Source organism: Cherax quadricarinatus, chromosome 26 (genome assembly GCF_038502225.1).
Source record: "Cherax quadricarinatus isolate ZL_2023a chromosome 26, ASM3850222v1, whole genome shotgun sequence".
Classification (NCBI taxonomy): Eukaryota; Metazoa; Arthropoda; class Malacostraca; order Decapoda; family Parastacidae; genus Cherax; species Cherax quadricarinatus.
In genome coordinates, this window is record NC_091317.1 from 8,857,839 (window position 1) to 8,877,343 (window position 19,505).

The window sequence follows — 19,505 nt, forward strand, 5'->3', positions numbered from 1 at the left end:
GGACCACTTCACGACCACCAAGGTCGCATTTTCGGCACACTTCACATGCGCACTACAACATCTGAAAATCGAGACAGGGCAGGCATCGCAGCTAAGACCCTCCATTATCCTATGCCACTACTAGGATTCACTGGCCTCATAAAACAAGGCGGCCATAATCACTGGACCGTTTTCAAGGTCACCTTATTCCACACAGGTAACACTAACACTTCTGGCAAGTCAAAGTAGGCTGGGGACATCTCACATTCTTAATTGTCTCTCATGGCTGGCAGGGCATCCCCGCATACCTGTCGCACAGGTCGACCAGCAAGGCAGGACACACCTCCATGCCGCCCTTGAAAGCAGGCTGGTCCCAGCAGCTGGAGTCCATCTCCGCGGCTCACGTCCTTCCACATCTCCGAGGATGGCAACTCCTTCATAGTAGATTCTCCTGTCCTGGCACACCAGCCAGAATCCCTCACACACCACTGCAGCATCACCGCCATCTCCTCCTTTTGAGCTAGGCAGCATCGCAGCACGGCCGTATCACAGCAGCACACAGCACGGCCACAGCATCGCAGCACGGTCCCAGCATCACAGCACGGCCGCAGCATCTCAACATCACCGCACGACCGCAGCATCTCAACATCACAGCACGGCCGTATCACAGCAGCACACAGCACGGCCACAGCATCGCAGCATGGCTACAGCATCGCAGCACGGTCGTATCACAGCAGCACACAGCACGGCCACAGCATCGCAGCATGGCTACAGCATCGCAGCACGGTCCCAGCATCTCAGCACGGCTGCAGCATCTCAGCAGCATCACAGCAGCCGACATCAGCAGTAGCAGGCTATGGTCAGTTGCTGGAGGTGAGGTGAGGTCACTTCAGGTCATCAACAGCAGGTGCGGTCACCCATCCCTGGCAACTGCGAGTAACTGGCGGTCCGTGGGTGATGGTCACAGAGGCTGGGTGACGCAGACAGACACCCACTACACTGGATGACAGACCAGGGCAGCAATACATCTACTGGGGCACATCAGCTGGGTGACTGGGCATATCAGCTGGGTGACTGGGCACATCAGGTGGACAGCAATTATAGGCAACTCTTCAATGGGTGACAGTTGTGGGTGAGTCTTCCAAGGTGGGCTGGGTGACTTCTCATTCCTCTGTAAATATTCAATTTCGGCCAGTAATTGCTTCCCCGAAAAGTCTCACCCAAATACTGATATTCTCCACCATTTATCTCAAACCAACAACCAACTCCACCAAATATAATATTACACCCAAACAATTATTCAGACCCACCGTCAAAAAAGGACAGTTAAGGTCACTAGGATTATAATATCATACAGATATTCACTTTAGATTTACACACACAAGAAAAAAAAATGGTAGCATAAGTATAACCGAGCAGTCAAAAATAAGGCACATGGGACTGGTTCCTACTATAAAAATAATAAGAACCACCACCGCTTAGACACCATGTCATGTAGGGGGGTAATGATTGAATAGGATATAAGGGGAATATGGGAGTAAGGGATTATGTAGGCAGGGGAGAGGCAGGCGAGAGGCAGGCGAGGTTGTAGGAGAGGTGATTAGCGGAGGTAGGTAGGTAATGACAGGTCAGTGGTGACCACCACGACACTCTCATTAACTCTACACTATTCACTAACATATGCCTCGCCCACTCTTCACTCATATATAAACATAATAAAATATAAGAAAAAGAATAAATGACGGGGACAGTGAATATTACTATTCTACTCAAACAGTTTATTATTAAGTCCTTGTACAATAATATATTTGGGAACAGGAGTATATCATTGGGGTTTAGATAAATGGGGTGGTACACATAGGCAGTGAGACAAGGAACACAATCAACTTGACGAAAATGAATATAACTTACAATATAGCACAGAGGACAGTTCACTACAGGAACTAAGCCACAGGTCCCAAGACCTACACAGCACGAGTACGACGCCAAGCCAGTACTCTGCCCAGTGCCTCCAACAGTCTCCTCCAGAGACTTCAGCAGCCTTCTCCCGAGCCCTGCACCCCAGCAGCAGCTCCGCTCGAATCTATGCTCAGGAGCTCTGCACCCCGGCAGCAGCTCCGCTCGAGTCTCATGATCATGCTCTTCCTTGGGCTTTTATGGTGGTCCAAGCACCCTCCACAACCACGTGTTGCAACCTGACGCCTAGGTCTGAGGCGTCAAGAACAAAAGACCTCAGACGTGGGCGTGGCTACAGACGCCTGCCAAGGCAAGGTGTGACCATATAATTGGTCAAATTAGGTCTCCCCAGAGACCTCACAAGCCCAGCTGGACTACATCACACTTTAATGTTAAAAACAACATAGACTTGGTTGATATTATTATTATAATCAAGTGGGAAGCGCTAAACCCGGAGGATTATACAGCGCCTGGGGGGCATGTGGAAGGCATTCAGGCTTAATTCAGGGAACTGGAGCACAGATCCAATTCCCTAAATCAAGAGCCCCTCACCAACATCAAGGAACCTTCCTTGAGGGGAAACTTGGTTGATAAATTAAGCTCCTTGACTGACTTAAATGATTTTAACATGGTTAGTTTTGATGTTACTTCCTTGTTTACGAAAGTTCCTGTTGATGATTTATTAAATTTCTTATCTGAAGAACTCGTTAACTATGATTTACCATTGCCAGTTCCTACTATCATTAAACTTATTAAACTTTGCATTGTTGATGCAAAATTTGTATTCATTGATAAGTTTTACACTCAGAAGTTTGGTATGGCAATGGGAAATCCTCTTTCACCTGTTCTTAGTAACCTATACATGGAATTTTTTGAAACAAGGTTGCTTAACACAATCCTCCCTAATAGAGCTAAATGGTTCAGATATGTTGATGATATTTTGTGTCTTATGCCCAAAAATGTAGATATACACCATTTTCTTGGAAAATTAAATAGCTTAGCCCATTCTATAAACTTTACTGTTGAGTTTGAAGAAAATAACTCATTGCCTTTTCTAGATGTTTTAATTATTAAGGTTAATAATGAATTAAAATTTAAAATTTACAGAAAACCTACAAATAACTGTTCCTATATCCACTATTATTCCTCGCATCAAGATAGAGTCAAACTGTCTGTTTTCTCATCAATGTTTTTGAGAGCTTTACGAATTTGTAGTCCTGAGTTCATAGATGAGGAAATATCCAAAATTTATGAAATAGGTAATGATTTAAAATACCCAAGAAATGTAATTGATAAATCTTTTAAAGTTGCTAGAAACACTTTTTATAATCCAAAAAGGGGCAACCAGCCTTATTCAACTAAAAATATGTTGGTTCTCCCTTACCATGAAAACTTGGTTGATATGCCTTCTCTTCTTAAGACTTTTAATATTAAAGTTGTATTCAAAAATCTTGATACAGTAAAAAAACTTTTGATAAAGAATTCCCCCCAAAATGCTGATGGATGTGTCTATAAGATTCCTTGTAAAATTTGCGATAAAGTTTATTACGGTCAAACTGGTGAAAATCTTGAACTAAGTTTAAAACAACATAAATATAGCATTAGAACTGGACAAGATTCCAATGCTCTATTTATTCATGTAAGAGATTTTAACCATCCAATTGATTTTCAAAAAGTTGAGAAAGTAGTATCTAGCAAGTCTATGGTCGACAGGAATATAATTGAATCTTGTTTCATAAAAAGCAGTTTTAACAATAATATGAATATTTCCTTTGGTTTATATAAATTAGATCCATTTATAATTAATAGAATTTGGGAAGAATTTAATAATACACTGGACAAATAATTTTTAAATTTTCTTGGGTAGAATAGTTTGGGGGTGAGTTTTGCAAAGGACCTTTCCAAGTTGGCTCGCCGCGCGTCACGTGTTTAACCGTTGTGGGATCTGATAGTGAGGTGCTGGCCGGACCCCTTATATAGCTTCCTTGGATGCTTCACTTTCATAGTTCCTTGATAATGTGAGTAGTCACGAAAGCGCTTGGAATTTCTCTATTCTTTCAGAGTGGTTTGTTTTGCATATTTTGAAATCACCTGTTTACTGTGATCTTATTGCATATATATATATATATATATATATATATATATATATATATATATATATATATATATATATATATATATATATATATATATATATATATATATATATATATATATATATATATATATATATATATATATATATATATATTATATATATATATATATATGTCGTGCCGAATAGGCAGAACTTGCGATCTTGGCTTAAATAGCAACGCTCTTCTTGCCGTATAGGACAAGTGAAAATTTGTGTATGCAATAATTTCGCCAAAATCGTTCTGAACCTAACGAAAAAAATATATTTGATTGTGTTTATTTTGTACTAAATTATTGTAAACGTATTTTAAATATATTTAGTTGGGTTAGGCTAAAATAAATTGGTCTTCTTATAATAAGGTTAGGTAAGTTTCTAAGATTCTTTTGGTGCAAAATTAAAAAAATTTACATTAACATTAATGAAAAAAATATATCTTTAAACGTATAAGAGAAAATTTCAGAAAGGACTTAATTTTAAATGAGTTCTTGCTAATTGACCAGTTTTACATATTCGGCACGACATATATATATATATATATATATATATATATATATATATATATATATATATATATATATATATATATATATATATATATATATATATATATATATATATATGTACACACACACACACGCACACAGTCGACCCTCAATTAACGGCGGCATTAGGTAACAGCAATTTCGTCTAATGGCGCTTTTTGCTGTAGAAAAAAATGCCTTAACCAACGGCAAAAAGGTGGCCCGGTGGCTAAAGCTCCTGCTTCACACACGGAGGGCCCGGGTTCGATTCCCGGCGGGTGGAAACATTCCACACGTTTCCTTACACCTGTTGTCCTGTTCACCTAGCAGCAAATAGGTACCTGAGTGTTAGTCGACTGATGTGGGTCGCATCCTGGGGGACAAGATTAAGGACCCCAATGGAAATAAGTTAGACAGTCCTCGATGACGCACTGACTTTCTTGGGTTATCCTGGGTGGCTAACCCTCCGGGGTTAAAAATCCGAACGAAATCTTATCTTAACCAACATCATTTTCCGGAACGTGTCGATGGGCCCCGGAGGGCGGCCTGAACGGGCCCAGCCACTCCAAGTCAGTGTGTTATTGTTTACAAGCTGTTATGGTTGGTTTCAACGTGTACCTCCCATATATTTTGGATTATTCCACTATTTCTAGTGCTTGTAACTGCTAAATAAGTCACCATGGGTCCCAAGAAAACTTCTAGTGCCAAGCCTTTGTTAAAAAGGGTGAGAATTACTGAGAATTGCTGACACATCACTCATCAATAACTCCACAATAAAGGTAAGTGGCATTTAATTATTGTTTATTTTGCATGTCCCATTCATTTCCATATAAGGAAATGTATATTTCATGTAAAAAAAATAAATTCAGACCTTGGGGTGTCAGGCATGGATTAATTCTATTTCCATTATTTTTTATGGGGAAAATTAACTCGACCAACGGCAAGCCCTCTGGAACGGATTAATGCCGTTGGTTGAGGGTCCACTGTATCAGTAAATAGGTAGAGTACATGGATGTTGGTTGACCGATGGTGGCAGCATCCATGGGAAGGACTGCAATGGAAATATCTATCTGGTTTTTTCCCTCCCGCAGGCTGGTGGAGGAGACGTACACGGCAGAGGAAGTGATGGAGATGCTGGAGGCTCTGGAGGATGTGGTGAGGGCGGAGGTAGAGACAGAACTCATCCATGCCTCCCACACCACCTCCCTCCTCCTGGCTAAACTCTTCACACAGGCTCAGAAGTGGCACCTCACTCTCACCGTCGACACGTCAGACCTGGAAAACCAGTTGAGTTATGAATCTCAAGTTAATCCCTCCTAGGCTTCTTTTCAACTTTTCATTTTATCGTCGTTCTTACTTTTTCATGAGATATAAAGGGAGAAAAGAATATTGCAGCTGCACACCTCAACACACAAAAATCCGCCACTGAACAGCTTCATTGGTATACCTGGAGTTTACCTGGAGAGAGTTTCGGGGGTCAACGCCCCCGCGGCCCGGTCTGTAACCAGGCCTCCTGGTATATTTTGAGTGTCGGGATGTTTCCCAAGAACATGGGAATTTTTTGCATTAATGTTAACCATTTGATAGTTTTAATTTGGTTTGGGATATTTTCACTTATTGTACAAACATTTATTAGTTTATCACGTGCTTGGTAGTGATTCATTTTAATCTGGAAGAACTTATAGGTCACAGATCTCTGTTAAATATTCAAGTACATGTAGTGGTGTTGCATGCAAAGAGTATGTACCCTTATTCGGAGCATGTGAACACACTCATATAAGCTGCCTCAGCAACCAGTGAACCAGGTAACTAAGGGTCGGACGATCGGGGCCCCATCGTCAAATCAGCACCTAGGTTCAGCCAACCATATTGTGGAAACTGGCAATTGTGAAGGTGACATGGACACCACTCACATTCTCACCCTTGTCATTTTCACCCAGCTGCTGGTTGAACACTGTTGTCCATTCTGTCTCCAGCCTGTGTCTTTGCCTTTGATTTACCGTGTTGTACACATATATTTCCAACTGTATATAGTGTACATACTTGTAAATAATTATAATAATAATATCTTTATTTACTACAAGTACATCTACATGGTATACAGGCCTAGCTGACAACAATGACATACTACTTGGTGAAGGAAAATATAATTCAAAGCCATTCAGCTGTGTTCTGCTACTTGCTCCCCTTTACACCCAGGATAACAGGCCTTTTTGTTCCAGGGTTGTAATAAGTAGGTTGGTCGACAACAATCATCGTTGGAGACGCTTCTTTCCTGTTAAATATATATGAAATGAATACCTCTTAAACGTTATCCACTCGGGTATGATTGCTTTATTTCTTATTTATTTATTTATTTATTTAGAAATTTAGCATACATACAGAGGTACAAAAAAATACAGGTAAGAGCAGCATGCCAAAGCCGTAATGCATTACGGGCTGGCTTACAATTAACTTAAGATTAACTAAGCAATGATGAAATCAGTGATAAGACATTATTGTAAACAGATAACTATAAAATACAAATGAGTATTACAAAGACAGGTCATATGGTTGCATGCATTGCTGTTCATTCAGTAGAATGGAGTATTCTGTTAGGTAGTGTATTTAAAAAAAATAACAAAGTTAGGTTTAACATTTGTGTGATATAATTGTGAGTAACATTTAGGATATACAATTTATATGGTTCAGTTATTCAGTATTTATTTGGTTTTGAGTGAGTAAGTGAACTTTGAGAAGAGACTTGAATTTATAAACAGGTAGTGTTTCTTTTATATTTACAGGTAATGAATTCCAGATTTTAGGGCCTTTTATGTGCATTGAGTTTTTGCATAGTGTGAGATGGACACGAGGAACATCAAAGAGTGATCTGTGCCTTGTGTTATGGTCATGTGTTCTGTTGAGGTTGGCAAGCAGATGTTTGAGGGGAGGGTTAATATCAGAGTTAAGTGTTCTATGTATGTAATAAGTGCAATAATTAGTATGGATGTTTTGTATGGTGAGTAGGTTGAGTGTTTTGAATATTGGTGGAGTGTGCTGCCTGTATTGAGAATTTGTTATCATTCTAACAGGTACATCTTACAAACATCTGTTCACATTCAGTATACACTTCTGTTTTACCTCTTTTTTTAATAATTCTTATTCATTTTTTTTCATTTGAAATCTGAGAGGTCTAATCTGAGACCGAATGGTGGGGGCCATGATGCCCCGGAACTGTTGCCAGATAATACATTCTCGCCTTCTTGCTGCAGAGAACTTCTGGATGAAATCAAGAAGTTTGAGGAGCAGGATGTGCAGCCTCGCCCCAGCATGGAGCTTCCCTCGCCCAAGAGGAGGGTGCTGGCACCTCTTACAGATGTTGACGGACCTATGGGTCTCCTTCAGGCAGAAATGCACAGACTTTCTAGCCATAATGAAGAACTTAAGGTCAAGCTGGAGCAAGCCGAGGCCAAAGTAAGTTGTCCTGGTGGTTGGTAGTTAGCGTGGAGGTGGTGGTAGTGACCAAAAATATATAGTTTTAATTTTCCGATCTTCAATATGGACAGTATACCCAAGATGCTCTCCAGTAAGTGCATTACCCCCCCCCCCTTCCCCTTTAGACAACATGAAACATTCTAATATCGTGAAAACACTCTAATAAACATTTCGATGTTACTTGAGGCATCTATAAAAAATATTAACCAAAATTCTCACTTGAAATATCGTAAACAAAAATATGAACACTAATGACCATTTTATTTAATAAGATTTTAGAACCCATGTTTATATACACCGTATCCAAAAATCATCTTTATACCTTTATGAAGAAGAGATCGAAATAAAGAAAATGTAACGGAAAATTTGATTACCAACAAGCAGCGTCAACACTGAAAGAGCTGGTAGCACAGTGAGTGTTGATGACTGACAAAACCCCTCAAGGGAGCTTTCCTGATGCTGGTGAGGGGCTGTTGATCTAAGGAATTGGATCTGTACTCCAGTTCCCTAAATTCAGCCTGAATACCTTCTGTGAAAGTGATTTTAATAATAATAATAATAATAATAATAATAATAATAATAATAATAATATAATAATAATATTATTATTATTATTATGTAAGCAAATTACCTGCATGAGGTTTACAGGGCATTATCTGAATTATTACCTGCAAATAATCTGGGTGAGGTAAGTGGGACTTAAGTCACAGCATGTCGCTGAGCTGTGACTCCTTCGATGCCCACTCCCTACTACTCTAACAAAAAGCTAGACCTGAAATTAAATTTATATTAAAACCAGCTACTCTGGTACATTAAAGTTGTGGACTGTATGTGATTTGGCTTGCTGGGTACACAAAATATAATTTGTGTTAACACTTACCACTTAAGTACTGTAGATGGATCACACCACAACACCTAACACCTAGGCCCTACACTAGCCAGCTAGAGATCTAAATGCAAGGACTAATGGTGCACTTCCCTGTGAGGGATATACACATATTTATCTTCCACCATCCACATGCAATTCTTGAGGTCCTGTAAATTTCCTGTCTGAATTCTTCAGCAGGGGACATTAACATGGGTTCCTAATGCCAAATTCAGGCCACAAAACCCCAATTCACGTTTGAGAATGCCTGATTATATTGCACTACACAGTCTAGGGGTTACACATTAAATTCAATATGGCATCTCTCCTCCCCAGCAGCTGTTCTGCACCCTCCTCACTCGAACTTTCTTGAAGGGTCCAAACAGCATCACATTTTAATACACAGTTATTATATTATTCATTTATATGTTCTACACTTAGGAAATCATGTAAAAAATTTCCACACTGCGGTCGGAGGATGGTCGTTGATAAACGACTTAATTAAAATTGTCTTTGTATTCCATCTTGCTGTACAATTTTTATACACATTTATAATTAAAATTATCAAAGAATGTGCTATGGTATAAAAATAGGATACATTACATATTCATACAATTCATTTTGTAACCTATCTCTACATCATCTAAATATAGCCCTAATTGATCTATTTTAGAGACACTGGGTCGCACTGTCTCTCTTTCAAAACCCACACACTCCTCTCACACTCACATAAATTGGACCTGTAATATATTTATTTTTGGATTTATTAACTTTAAATTATTAACACTGGTAACTTACGATTGTGGACTGTATCTTTAACAATAGTGATTAAACTTCAATGAATTGGATAGCTGGACTACAACATTTATACTTATTATTTACTATTTCTTCAGACATTACTTGGGCACACCTATTAACGCCTCACTAACAGATAACTACAATGGCCAGCTAGAAAGCTACTGAAAGTTACTGTAGGCGTACACACGTATGGTGGGCTGCACAGACAATTCAGTGCCTCCTTGTTTTCCATAATTCCATCTATACTGTGGCTGCTTCCCAGGAAATTGGACCATTTACAGCAACCCACAAAACTCTTTTTTGGCGTCGATGACATACAGTTTTATCACTATTATGTACAACCGATGTTTACTTCGCCATTTTTTCTCGCATCTTCCCTTACGCAATTCCCTGCTGTGCTGGTTCCCCACGCTCTCTTCACTCGAAATTTCTCGAAAGTCAAACCAACACCACACATCAATGAACATTTATTTTATTATTTAATTTTTTGTACTCTAAATTCAGGAAAATTATAAAAAATTTCCACAACTGAGACACATGTCAGTACTGTATATCAGTGACATTCACAGTGAGCGTTACCAATGTTGTGGAGCATCACAACCTCATCAATCAAGAGGTTTAATTAGTAAAACAATGTAAAATCTATTTCTAAGGCTAAGTTGAATTACTTATACTCTTTCAAGCCTCTTGAATGTTACTAATTAGTGCTGAATAATTGCTTTACTATGTAGTTTATTTAAAATTATTAATTATTGTTGTTATTAGAAGTAGTATTATACTTTAAATGAGGCTGGATTTTGAAATGAACTAAAGTAGGCATACAGTAGTATTTTACCTGTATAATGAGTTGAGGTAGGATAACAACTTTTAGCATATAAAATGAACTGTATAAAAATGAGTTATGAAAAACAAAACAAAACAAAAAATGTAAAACATGTTTCATTTTCAGGCGAGGGATCTTGAGAAGGGAAAGACTGAGATGAGTGTGAACCTACAAGCAGCTCGCGACGAAGTCAACACTCTCAAGAACTGCATGGCCACCAGGCCCACTAATGACGATGTTACTGAGGTACTGTCAGGGTGAAGTACTCTCTCGAAGTCTCTATCAGTTGGTTTGTACCTCTGACAGACTCTCCTACCTCCACTCCTCAGTTGTTCTATTATACCTCTGTCTCATTTTTTATTGTCTACGTCGATTTTCCCTTCTAAAATTAATGTTTATCTTCCTATGCATAATCCGGTATCTCCAATTTTACGTTTATTTTGAGAGTAATCTCCCTGCACCTCCCCAGCAACCCCTGCAACACTTCTCCCCACCTTCCCAACTCCCCATCTGTGAACATATCCCCACGACCACAATCTATTCCTCTCCTTCAAAACAAGACTAGCCTCATCTCTCTTCTACTTCGTTTCCACAAAAGATCTTTCGTGGCATGCTGAACCTCTGTCTTCCTTTCCATGTGATTGCTGCAGCTGGTGGACGAGGTGGAGAAGATGCGACTGCAGCTGGCGATGCAGCAGACTGACACCACTATGGACCAGCTATCTTCTGACCTGACCGTCTCCAGGCAAACCCTCCTACAAGTCAAGGCTCAACTCCAGCTGGCAGAGAAGGTAAGCTCTGGTAACCAGATGGATGGAAGGCTAGCAGTGGTCACCACCTAGGTACGTTTCAGTAGTAATGATTTCTTCTGTATGGCTCAGAAGTAACACCTAGATGGCCCGGTGGCCTGGTGGCTAAAGCTCCCGCTTCACACACGGAGGGCCCGGGTTCGATTCCCGGCGGGTGGAAACATTTCGACACGTTTCCTTACACCTGTTGTCCTGTTCACCTAGCAGCAAATAGGTACCTGGGTGTTAGTCGACTGGTGTGGGTCGCATCCTGGGGGACAAGATGAGGACCCCAATGGAAATAAGTTAGACAGTCCTCGATGACACACTGACTTTCTTGGGTTATCCTGGGTGGCTAACCCTCCGGGGTTAAAAATCCGAACGAAATCTTATCTTACTTCCGGTTTCCTACTTTCGGTCTCTCCTTTGCCCCTACATAGGTGTGAAATTTCACACCTTTATGCTAATGACCCTGACTCACCCTCGACCACCTCACCCGCGCCCCCCCCCCCGCCCGAGCCCCCTGCCCGCAAGCCCAACCGCGCCCGTGCCGCCCCTGCAGCATGGGCGCTCATGGGGGGGATGGGGAGGGAGTTCTTGGTTATAGTGATTTGAGGGGATTTCTATAAAATGGGTGTTAGCTGGTGATGCTGATCTTAGTTTCTGGTGATTTTGACGGTGTTTTGGCAGTAATCATTGGTGATTTGGTAGTAATCGATGGTGTTTTGGGAGTATTCGAAGGTGTTTGATGGTGCTTTTGAAGGTGTTCAAATGATGTGCAGAGTATTTTTGAAAATGTTCAGCGGTGTTTTGGTGTTGTTCAAAGTTAGTCTTTGAGTTAATTATGGTAATGTCATAAGTGTATGAGTTAGTTTTTTTTTTCTTTGTGCTAATGTTGTAAAGTCTGGAGTTTGAGGGAGGAGTTTGGTGGATGAGATGTAATATCGGTTAATGAAATGTGTAAGTGTGAATGAGAATGTAAATTGGTGGGTGAGTTAGAGAAGACAAAATGTTATGCGATCTTAGTAAAAGTATAGATAGTTTTAGTGATCTTGACATAAGCGATCTTAGTTTTTAATGATCTTGGTTATGATGTTTTAAGAGAATGTGTACAAAATGTGTGATGTTTTAGTGATCTTAGTGGTGGGGTTATAGAATTTGGTAAACTTCTTGACTGGGGTGATCTTAGATATTGGAGATATAACAGGTTGAAACAAGGTGTTTGGGTATGACGTCACTGATCACCAAGTAAACACTGGTTGGAGTGTGACGTCATGGGAGGTGTCCCTATCTGTGTCGGCATGTGTTGGTGCTGAGTGTATTAGATATTGGTAAATATTGTAAGGAGTTGGTGATTGTGATTTTTGTGTGAATGTTTATAAAAAATGAGTGTTTTCTGCGATCTTAGTGGTTTTGAGGTGAGTGATGATGGATGTTAGTTGATGGATGTCTTAGTTTTTTGTGTCCATAATATGTTTTCAGTTGCTGGTGATCCTGATGTAAGTTTTTCAGTGTTGTTTGGAAATGTTCAAAGGTGTTTGAGACTATTCAAATGATTTATGAGAATTTTTTTTTTTTTTTTTTTTTTTTTTTTGCGCTCATGTTATTTAATAGTCTGAGGTGAGTGGGATCGTCTTGGTTTTAGTGATTTGAGGGGATTTCTATAAAATGAGTGATAGGTGGTGGTGTTGATCTTAGGTTCTGGTGATTTTTAGTGGTGTTTGGGCAGTATTCAGGGGTGTTTTGGGAGTGTTCAAAGGAGTTTGATGATGTTTTTGAATGTGTTCAAATGATGTTTTTGTAGTATTCAAAGGCAATTTGATGGTGTTTTTGGTGTTGTTCAAAGTAAAGTGTGGTGTGTGTGTGTGTGTGTGTGTGTGTTAGTTTTGGTAAATGTCTCATGACATAAGTGTATGAGTTAGTTTTTGTGATAATGTTGTAAAGTCTGGAGAGTTGTAATTTCGGTTAATGAAATATGTAAGTGTAGATGAATTAGAGATTTCAAATCTTATTTGGGAGTATTCAAAATGATATTTTGGAAGTGTTCCAATGATGTCTTCGAAATGTTCTAATGTAATTTGGAAGTGTTTCAGTGTTGTCTGGAAATGTTCAAAGGTGTTTTTGTGAGTATTCAAATGATTTATGAGAGTGTTTTGATAGTGTTCAAAGTAGTCTAGGGTTGTTCTGTAGTGAGATGATAAAGGTTGTTGTTGAGAGAATATTTCTTAAGAGATATTGAGAAAAGGTGGTCTTCAAATAATGATATATGCGAGTGTTTTGAAGGTGTTCAAAGTAAAGTGTGATGTCTGTGTGTGTTAGGTGGTCATAGAATTTGGTGAATATCTTGGTTAGAGTGATTTTAGTGGATTTTAGATGGGTGATGAGATGGATTTATGGATGTGAAATGCGATTTTTGTGTTCTGAAGAGGTGTGTTGGGAGATGGGTGAGTGGATGTGAAGAAATGTGGGTGAGATGGAGAGGGGTATGGGGAAGGTTGTATTAGAAATTTAATGAAATATGGGGGATTTTACTGAAAATAAAGGTAATGTGTGAATATTTTAAAAGAAATTATAGAAATGAAAAGTTATGATACATTGGAAAAGAATGGAGGGAGAATCTCCAATACCTGGGACTTGGAGGTTGTAGAAACATGCCGCAGTAGTTGGGTAGTGAGATGATTAGTTGTTGTGAGTAAAATATTAATCTATGTGGATACAAGGAGATGGGTATGGGGAGGATTTTATTAGAATTTTAGTGAGTGTAGGGAAGAATGTGCATTACATTTAAGATTTAGTAAAAAACAATGGGAAAAAATTGTATCGAAAGAGGAAAAATTGTGAATAAAATGGTAAGTGATGAGGGTTGTGGGTATTGTTGAAGAACTAGAGATACCAAAAAAGAAGTTATGAGTTGTGGGTGTTGTTGTCGAAATAGAGATGCCAAAAAAGAGGTGATCCTGTTGTGTGTGTGTTCATGTTTTTTGCGCTCCTGTTATATCTTAGTTTGAGGTGAGTGTAATCATAGAAATTGGTAATCGTCTTGGTTATAGTGATTTGAGGGGATTTGTGTGAAAATGGGTGTTAGTTGGTGAGGTTGATCTTAGTTTACGGTGATTTTGGTGGTGTTTTGGCTGTATTCAGTGGTGTATTTGGGAGTACTCAAATGGTGTTTGAGGCTATTCAAAGGTGTTTGGAAGTGTTCAAACGATGTTAGAGAGTATTCAAATGTTGTATGAGAATGTTTTGATGATGTTCAAAGTAATCTGGGGTTGTTCTGTAGTGAGTTGTTAAAGGATGTTGGTGAGAGAATATTTCTTAAGAGTTATTGAGAAAAGTGTGTGTGTGTGTGTGTGTGTGTGTGTGTGTGTGTGTGTGTGTGCATTAACTTCGTAATATGTAAAATTGACTAGTGAATTTATCGAAAAAAGGGGGAGGGGGTGGCGCGGGTGAGGTGGTCGAGAGTGAGGTCAGGGTCATTAGCATGAAGGTGTGAAATTTCACACCTATGTAGGGGCGAAGGAGAGACTGGAAGTAGGAAACCGAAAGTAACACCTAGACCGGAAGTAACACCTAGGTGCTACTTCCGAGCCATACAGAAGATATCTTCACTACTCGTTTCTAGGTCAGAGGTCATCATCTAGGTATGTTTCTGGGTCAGAGGTCACCATCTAGGTATGTTTCTAGGTCAGAGGTCACCATCTAGGTATGTTTCTAGGTCAGAGGTCACCATCTAGGTATGTTTCTAGGTCAGAGGTCACCATCTAGGTATGTTTCTAGGTCAGAGGTCACAATCCAGGTATGTTTCTAGGTCAGAGGTCACCATCTAGGCATGTTTCTAGGTCAGAGGTCACCATCTAGGCATGTTTCTAGGTCAGAGGTCACCATCTGGGTATGTTTCTAGGTCAGAGGTCACCATCTAGGTGTTTCTAGGTCAGAGGTCACCATCTAGGTATGTTTCTAGGTCAGAGGTTACCATCTAGGTATGTTTCTATGTCAGTGGTCACCATCTAGGTATGTTTATAGGTCAGAGGTCACCATCTAGGCATGTTTCTAGGTCAGAGGTCACCATCTAGGCATATTTCTAGGTCAGAGGTCACCATCTAGGCATGTTTCTAGGTCAGAGGTCACCATCTAGGCATGTTTCTAGGTCAGAGGTCACCATCTAGGTATGTTTCTAGGTCAGAGGTCACCATCTAGGTATGTTTCTAGGTCAGGTCACCATCTAGGTATATTTCTAGGTCAGAGGTCACCATCTAGGTATGTTTCTAGGTCAGAGGTCACCATCTAGGCATGTTTCTAGGTCAGAGGTCACCATCTAGGCATGTTTCTAGGTCAGAGGTCACCATCTAGGTATGTTTCTAGGTCAGAGGTCACCATCTAGGCATGTTTCTAGGTCAGAGGTCACCATCTAGGCATGTTTCTAGGTCAGAGGTCACCATCTAGGTACGTTTCTAGGTCAGAGGTCATCATCTAGGTATGTTTCTAGGTCAGAGGTCACCATCTAGGTATGTTTCTAGGTCAGAGGTCACCATCTAGGTATGTTTCTAGGTCAGAGGTTACCATCTAGATATGTTTCTAGGTCAGAGGTCACCATCTAGGTATGTTTCTAGGTCAGAGGTCACCATCTAGGTATGTTTCTAGGTCAGAGGTCACCATCTAGGTATGTTTCTAGGTCAGAGGTCACCATCTAGGTATGTTTCTAGGTCAGAGGTCACCATCTAGGTATGTTTCTAGGTCAGAGGTCACCATCTAGGTATGTTTCTAGGTCAGAGGTCACCAGGGTCTCAGACTCATGAAACAATTATTATTCTTAGAACGCAACGAATTCTTTCTAAAAATTTATATTTATATATATATATATATATATATATATATATATATATATATATATATATATATATATATATATATATATATATATATATGCAATAAGATCACAGTAAACAGGTGATTTCAGAATATGCAAAACAAACACTATGAAAAATAGAGAAATTCCAAGCGCTTTCGTGACTACTCACATTATCAAGGAACTATCAAGTTCCTTGATAATGTGAGTAGTCACGAAAGCGCCTGGAATTTCTCTATTCTTTCAGAGTGGTTGTTTTGCATATATATATATATATATATATATATATATATATATATATATATATATATATATATATATATATATATATATATATATATATATATATTATATGACTGAAAAATCAGTTTATACTACGTACTGACAATGTGATACAAAAATAAGATATTTTAAACACTATAGTTACTGTTGATCGTCAGGAACTGGAGAAGAAGTTTTCGCAGACCGGCGCCTACCAGAACATGAAGAAAATGTTGAACAGGAAGAACGATCAGATCAGGTCAATGCGGAAGAAACTGGACATTTATGAACCGAATACTGATGACGTTATTGATGAGTGAAGAAATGAAGTTACTGTGCCGTTAATGACTGAGGAAGTCAACAGTGCCTGCAGTGACTGATGAAGTCAACTCTGTCTGTAATGACTGGGGAAGTACTGTACCTGTTATGACTGAGGAAGTCGACTGACTGTGCTTGCATGTTCTAGAATAAGGAAATACATATATCATTGCTTATTAAAGAAGCAGCCATTACTTGAACAATGTCAGTAAATTTCGCATCAAGTTTATAAATTTTCGAAACGTTTCGCCTGCGCAGCAAGCTTCTTCAGTCGAATACAAAGGTGACTAATGAACTGGAGACAGGTCAGAAAGAGAAAGTGAAGTGTTCAGTTACTCAACCTTAAAAGAGGTTGTTCACTTCCATGGTGAAACAGTAACACCAAGTATGTAATGGTAGTTCAGAAGTGAAATGCGTGGAAGATGACTGGGAGAGACTAGCCTCAAACTCTCTCGTCTTCAACTGTATCTTCAGTATATCAGTCACCTTTGTATTTGACTGAATAAACCTGCTGCAAAGGCGAAACGTTTCAAAAACGTAGAGACCAAGGTGATACACATGTTTCTCATTTACTTGTCGGTACTGCATGCCATTAATATAATAGCTAATTACACTGACATATTGCAAGACCATAATGAGCGATGAATTACTATAGTAGGTTTACCGGCCAGACCAAGGTCAGGTGCTACATGCTAGAGGAAGGAGTCGTAGGTGTTGGCTGTGTAAGTCTGGGCAGAATGAACCTGGCGAGAAATGAAATCATATTTTCTTTACCAGTACCATCTACCATCAGAAAATTCTGGCAGTCTTATGCTTTAAGATATTCTCGCCAGGTTTATCCTAGTCGGCGAGGTCCTCAAGGGCGTGATAACTGCTTAGTTAGATTAATATATGCTTTGGGCAGTAATCAAAAGATTACAGAGTCACATGATGTGTCCAGAGACTGGACTCCAAGTTATGGATGCTAAACAAGTTGCAGAGTTAATGAACTATTTACAACTTTATGATTTTGATACATTTGTAATGAACTTGTGAAAAATTATTTTTATTATTATTATTATCATTGTTATTATTATTATTATTATGTGAGCAAATTACCTGCAGGAGGTTTACAGGGCATCACCTGAATTATTACCTGCAAGTAATTTGGGTGAGGTAAATGGGACTTTAGTCACAGTAGGTCGCTGAACTGCTGCTCCTTCGACTGCCCACTTCTTCACCACTCTCACAAAAAACTAGACCTGACATTAAATTAATAATTATAATATTAAAACCAGTTACTCTGGTAATTAAAGTTATAGGAACTGTATAAGATTAACTTTGCTGGGTACATAAATATTTTGGCATTAACACTTACCATTTGATTACTGTTGACAGATCACACCACAACACCTGCCTAACACCTAGACCCTACACTGGCCAGCTAGTGATCTAAATGCAAGAACTATGGTGCACTTCCCTGTGAGTGATGTTGCATCCTTTATTTTTCGCCATCCACATGTAATTCTTGAGGTCCTTCAAATTTCCTGTCCCAGTTCATCAGCAGCCGACATTAACACGGGTTCTTAATTACAAACTCAGGCTGAAACAGTGCAATTTGGCCTCTAAGAACGCCTAATTACAATGCATAACCACGTCCAGTGTTCACCCATTATATTCAATATGGCGTCTCCCGTCTGCATCACTCTCCGGCTCTTCCACACCACCCTTCACTTAAATTTCTCGAAGGGTCAAATCAGCATCATATTTTATTACACAATTATTGTATTGTTAAAATTTACCGATGATGAATTTAGGAAATCGAAAATTTTCTACACTGCGACCGGGGGATGGTCGTTGATAAACGACTTAATTAAAATTGTTTTGTGTTCCACCTTGCTTTACAATTTTTACACACATTTATAAATAAAATTATCAGAGAATGGGCGTTGGTATAAAGATAGGATACATTACGTATTCACATACATGACCTCCTGCTGTTTTTAGAAGATTAACACCACATTTCCTTTCCAAACCCTTTACAAATGTAGCATAATAATCACTCCCTATTAGAAGATCTATTGGCCCCACTGAGTCATTATTTACACAAGAGGCTGCCAGTTCTACACTATTTTGTGAAAGCTTCTCAGTAGCTTCACTAAACCCTATTGTAGAGATTTTCTGTGGGAGTCTATCAACTATAACTACATTGATACGTTTTCCCTCATTGTCCAAGCTGACATTTACATACACAGTGTCGTACAACTGGGCCCTTTTATCTGACAGAAAACCAGATAATTTTAAATTTGTTGGATCCCCCACTTTCAATTTTATATCATTAAGGCAACTATGTTTTAGTAAAGTGCATTGAGATCCCTGGTCCAATAATGCAGTTACATTCTTTGATTTATGCCTTATATCCCGAATTTTTACATTCACCACAGGTAAGGCCACTTTAGCTATGTCATCATCATTAACATGAGCTGCAATTTTTACATTAGTAACTGTTATGTCAGTGTTAACATCATTATCATTATTATCATGCTTGTCATTATTATTATTATTATTATTATTATTTATTATTATTATTATTATTATTATTATTATTATTATACAAACCCTTACACATCACGACATGATGTCTTCCTTTGTGGCATTGATAACAATTATTAAGTTTGGCATAACAATTCTCTACATTGTGACAGCCTAAACATCTGATACATCTGTCAAGTTCTTCTAATCTTTCCACCTTAACATCCC

The 19,505-nt window shown here is 39.1% G+C and overlaps 1 protein-coding gene across 1 annotated transcript in view; it reads left to right on the forward strand.

Annotated features, from left to right (window-relative positions):
• LOC128691604 (leucine zipper transcription factor-like protein 1) overlaps positions 1-16,901 on the forward strand; it is a 33,607-nt gene extending 16,706 nt beyond the window's left edge. Inside the window, exons 3-7 of the mRNA XM_053780433.2 lie at positions 5,685-5,879; positions 7,845-8,046; positions 10,680-10,799; positions 11,204-11,344; positions 16,628-16,901. Of these exons, the coding sequence (XP_053636408.1) occupies positions 5,685-5,879; positions 7,845-8,046; positions 10,680-10,799; positions 11,204-11,344; positions 16,628-16,768 (799 nt within the window). The 3' untranslated portion in view covers positions 16,769-16,901. The remainder of the gene's footprint in view (positions 1-5,684; positions 5,880-7,844; positions 8,047-10,679; positions 10,800-11,203; positions 11,345-16,627) is intronic.
• The last annotated feature ends 2,604 nt before the right edge of the window (positions 16,902-19,505 follow it).